General features: G+C 32.0%; 1 protein-coding gene across 1 annotated transcript in view; it reads left to right on the top strand.

Moving 5' to 3' along the window:
• LOC111085447 (brevican core protein-like) overlaps positions 1-5,404 on the top strand; it is a 20,979-nt gene that overhangs the window by 11,450 nt on the left and 4,125 nt on the right. Inside the window, exons 2-3 of the mRNA XM_022384041.1 lie at positions 1,278-1,517; positions 4,155-4,266. Coding sequence (XP_022239749.1) covers positions 1,320-1,517; positions 4,155-4,266 — 310 coding nt within the window. The 5' untranslated portion in view covers positions 1,278-1,319. The remainder of the gene's footprint in view (positions 1-1,277; positions 1,518-4,154; positions 4,267-5,404) is intronic.

The raw sequence follows: 5,404 nt of genomic DNA, 5'->3' as shown, positions 1-5,404 counted from the left end.
GTGTATAACAATGCTTAAAAACAATTGAAACAATAGAAAGTGACAAATATATATATATATATATATATACACATACAAGCACGCGCACACACATATCTGTATATAGATATACGAATATATATACATATACAAATACACCCAAATAAATGCATATATAGACATATACAAACAGATGTGCGCACACGCACGCATATACATGTATGAATATATATGCATTATAGTTTTAAAAGAATAGATACATAATGTACTGTATAAAACTTCTTAAGAAAGTATAAAACTAAAACGGGAAATATTACAAAAAGCTAAAACGTTCATTTATCCCATCGGGGTGGAAAGTTCCCAGGTCAAAAATTATTTTGTTTTCTTGTACTTCGCGGTTATGTTTGTTTGTAAGACGCCTACTTCAAAACAAGAATTTTAAAACGGCCGAGGATATGGTTGTGCAAATTAAAGTGTTGGGCCACTGGTTTATCTGTGTTACAATTTATTATGTCTCTGAGATGTTCTCGAGTACGTTCTGCTAATAATCTACTGATTTCTCCCGTGTATAATTTTCCACAACATGAGCAAACAATAAAATATATGACGCACTTTGATGTTCAGTTCTAAATTAGGGACAGCTATCGCAGGTGTTCCTCGAGTAGCTTTGCATGAAATTCAACCAAACAAACTGTGCCTAGAAACTGTCCTGTATATATACAACAACCATAGAATCAAACTGTATTTTTTGTTCATCTATTATCGATTGTTCATACATACGTGGCCCTGAAGTAAATTGATATCCTAATACTAAATATCTTAATATACTGAATAATTCAAAGCTATGCAAAGCTGCACGCACTTACTGGTGAGTCTAGGATTTTTTAAGGGGTTTATAGCATACCCATAAATTACAAATATATCCTTTATATGACATATTGAACGATTATGTTTAAAAATTAATGTAAAACAAGGCTTGCCTCTTTATATGTGTGTGTGTTAATGTGTATGTATATGTGTAAAGTAAATATAAAAAGTATGATTTGTATCAACATTTGTAATTATACCGCTACGTTACTAGGATGATTTTTAATTGGGTTTTCTGTAAGATTAATAACTACTTGTCCTACGCCAGCTTTAAGGACCACATGACATTTTTCTCACTTGATATAATATCGTCACCGTGAATGATATCAAAAACCAGATTTTGTGTATTATTTTACTAAATGGTTTAAATATAAACCACAATGTCATCCAAGGCCCTAATATACATCCTATTCCTTTTCTTAACTGTCCAGTCACAGTTTCTGAAATCCAAAGTATTCCTCAGATTTGCTCCCATGAAAGAACCAACAACTGGACGCACGGGAACTTTTTTCACGGTAGTCTCGTTAATCCACTGTTGTCACATGTGTGTGAAGGATGACCTCTGTATAGGGATAGGTTACAGTGCAAGTTTCCGAAAATGTCAACTGCTAAGTACAATTTCTGAAAGTGGTTTTATAGACAACGTATACTACGACGTGTGGGTGAATAAGGTAAGTAATTTCATTGTTAGGCTTCCTATGACTTATGTTAAAATATATACGTTCTTCTGATACATTCTTTTTTATTTAAATAACAGGCGAAAACATTGCTATAAGACATATATTTTCGTGCCTCTTTTGTCGATTCTATAATATTTATTATCATAATATTCCTTTTTTTTCATTATATCTAACTCTTTTTCCTTTCAAACGAAAAAATATCGAAAGCGTTTTATTTACTTTCTAAATCAGAATACACATACAATCTATATTTTCAGTTTATCGAAAAAACAAAGCGTAAACTCTGGTTCATTATTTACAACAGTCTTTTGCCGTGAAATATACTTTAAATGGTCTTTCTGATAATACATTATATCTTTCCAACTTAATATTCACTACCATATCAATCTCTATAACAAAATCATCCACGTACAAAATTTTCCGATATTATAACAAATAATGATTAGTTCAGAAATCTAGATAATGTGAGCTTCCCAAAGACTTTAAATTTATCAGAAATGCATCTGTTCCGACAGAGTATTTTCAAACTTAATTTACAGTGATACCAATATTACCATCTCTAATGTTAGCTCTCAGTATTTACTAAAATACTTGGTAAGCTAAACTAAATTTACAGAACGATATAGTTATCTTTTTTTTTAGGGTTAGTTAGAGTTATGAAAATTCTGATAACAGTTATAAGAAATAAAAATAGGATTTAAACTAATCAGAGAAAAGCATGACATAACTTCATATATTGTGTTCTGAGATCAAGGCCTTTATCGTTCACATATTGTGTTCTGAAATCAAGGCCTTTATTACAGATAATGGTTGGAAGCAGTTAAATAAAATGACGCTCTCCTAACGCCATTCTAAGTGATAATAGTAATATAATTTTAATATGATTACAAAGTGCAGGCCATCAACACTTTATCACGTACGTTCTCACTTTATATGCTAAATTAAGCCATCAAGATTATCCAGTTATACACAGATCGCAACTCGTCAGCCTTCATTAAAAAAATTCGTTGATTAGATCACTATAGATGATTCTGTAAGTGATATAGTTTTCTATTTAAATCATGTTGACATCTTTACCAAGCCCCTTTCTGAAAAGTTTTGAAAAGTGTTTAGTTCTGAAACTATTCCATTTCATTACAACAACAGCTAAAAAAACGTGTAATGTAATTCATGCGTTTCGATTGTGAAGTGTTTGGTGATGCGTCTAGTTAAGGGATTACAGTGTGTTAAGAGATAGACAACTCAGTCCTTCGGGCAACTCCAATCCGTCTTAACTTAAGAGTTCAGGAACAGGTCGATTTTGTTTTTCATATTACATAATAATATGGTAGAATAGAATTTATCATTAGAATTATCGTTTAGTTGATCAGGACAAAGTCGCTCAGAGTGATGACGTCACTTTAGCTTCACACTTCACTAGGTGATCAGAAAGAGCCTTTCACACCAATAGCTCATCAAGAGCCTTTAAGAACAACACTTCTCAATAGGTGATAAGTGAGGGCCTTTCAGAACAATACTTATCAATAGTTGATCAGTGAGAGCCTTTCAGAATAATACTTCTCAATAGCTTGATCAGTGAGAGCCTTTCAGAACAATTCCCCTCCACTAAATTACCTCCTGTTTTTACAAAAGAAACGGCCTGGCATGGCCTAATGATTAGGGAATTTGATTCGCCACCGAACATGCTTGCTCTCTCAGCTGTGGAGCTTTATAATGTTGCGGTTAATCCCACTATTCGTTGGTAAAAGAGTAGCCCAAAAGTTGGGGTTGAGTATTTAATAGTTTCTGAGACAGGAGTCTGAACTTCACTTAATTACACTTTGAACTCGAATTACATTAGATGATTATGTGCAATTGCCAAAAGTTCATTTGAGATTAGTTTTAACTTTTTTTTCAAATTCAAATCACCTTATGACTATCCCAGAAAACAGCCACGTAATTTATTTACATGCAACAGTAATTTATTTGTTTATTTTATTTTCCTAACTCATTCCATTCTATTGTAGAGTAGTTTTGTGTTCTTCGAGTAATTTATTTACATGCAACAGTAATTTATTTGTTTATTTTATTTTCCTAACTCATTCCATTCTATTGTAGAGTAGTTTTGTGTTCTTCGAGTAATTTATTTACATGCAACAGTAATTTATTTGTTTGTTTTATTTTCTAACTCATTCCATTCTATTGTAGAGTAGTTTTGTGTTCTTCGAGTAATTTATTTACATGCAACAGTAATTTATTTGTTTGTTTTATTTTCTAACTCATTCCATTCTATTGTAGAGTTGTTTTGTATTCTTCGTAAGATTCTTAACGTTTAGTTAAATGTTGATGATTAAAAGGTTGTAAGAATATAACACTTCGTTATTGATCTTAAAAACTGGGGTTCACACTTGCAGTGTTACTATGCCTAAAATCTGACTCTATTTGTTTAATAAAGGTATAACACAATTTCTAGCTTCCAGCCAAGAAGCCGCATGCGTGACTATCTGCTGAGTCTACCGGGGGCTTTGAACCCCGGAGTTTAGTGTTGTAAGTCTACAGACTTTCCTTTATCCCACCGGGAAGACATTTACGAAGTGAATATCTTAACCTCGGTATTTTCTGTATGCTTCATTTATTGCTTATTTACAGCTCTCTTGCACAGAAAATCCGTGCAAAAACGGAGCAACTTGCCTCGATGATTCTTCAGGCCTCTACAAGTGCATCTGTTTGTTTGGTTTTACAGGTTACAACTGCGAAACACGTAAGTTTGTTTTCATTTATTCACAGTTTTCCTCAAAATTCACCCTACATAAGGAATTTGAAACGATCTATCAGAAATAAAATTCATATAAATTGTATAGCTTATCCTGCAAAGTCTTGAAACGCTTGTTATTTTACATCTAAATATTTCAATTCATCTTGTTTTGTGGTCATAAAATAGCTTATGTAACCTTCTTTGCTTTCTAACGATTATCGGCAACAGAAAAATAATTATATTTAACAGTATTTTATATTATTCTTTGAATAATTTTTTGCCTATAGACACGAAAAATGAAAACCAATGCTATGTTCTTTTAGACAAATGTTAGATAAAAAGTAATATCACAAGTACGTCACAGATACTATAAATTAAATTGAGTCGTTCTGTGTTTAGTAAATCTAAGGTAGGGTAAATTAATTCTAATTTTGGACTACTCTTATATAGTTAAAGAACAATTTAACATGAAATATTACACACACTTATGTTTTTGTAGTTTTTATATAAACTTTATTCATAGTTCAAAAAACCGATTCGCGAGAGAAAAAAAAACACTTGTTTATTGCTATATTTCATTTGAATCTGTTTATGTCAATTGTACATGGGTATAAGATATGAAGAATGCACTAAGAAAATAGTTGATGTGTCTTCTAGCCATCAAGGTATCGCCCTCTAAACATGTGACCTCTGCTAAGGTGTTTATTACTTCTTTTTTTCAGAGCAATAAACGTGACCAAAAAGCGCTAGAGAGAGGCAATGGAAGGATATATTAGATATATATTGTATTTTGTTTTGAATTAAAAACATGCAAAATTTTACTAATGTGAGCAAGAAAATAAATCATGTTTAAAACCAAAGTTTTTGGAGGCATTATTAGCTACTGGGGTTCTATGATAGAGAAACAGTACTGACCAAATAAATAAATGAGATATGCATTAGATCTCAACAGTACAATGTTTAGCAGTCGTTTTATGTAAGCTATGATGCAAAGAGACATCTGATCTAATTTGCTGGTCTCTGCAGTCGTTTTATCTAAGCTATGATGCAAAGAGACATGTGATTTAATTTGCTGGTCTCTGCAGTCGTTTTATCTAAGCTATGATGCAAAGAGACATGTGATTTAATTTGCTGGTCTCTGCAG

The sequence above is a fragment of the Limulus polyphemus genome, unplaced genomic scaffold (genome assembly GCF_000517525.1).
Source record: "Limulus polyphemus unplaced genomic scaffold, Limulus_polyphemus-2.1.2 Scaffold18, whole genome shotgun sequence".
NCBI lineage: Eukaryota > Metazoa > Arthropoda > Merostomata > Xiphosura > Limulidae > Limulus > Limulus polyphemus.
The sequence above is the reverse complement of the archived record's forward strand: the minus strand, read 5'-3'. Positions and strand labels throughout refer to the sequence as shown.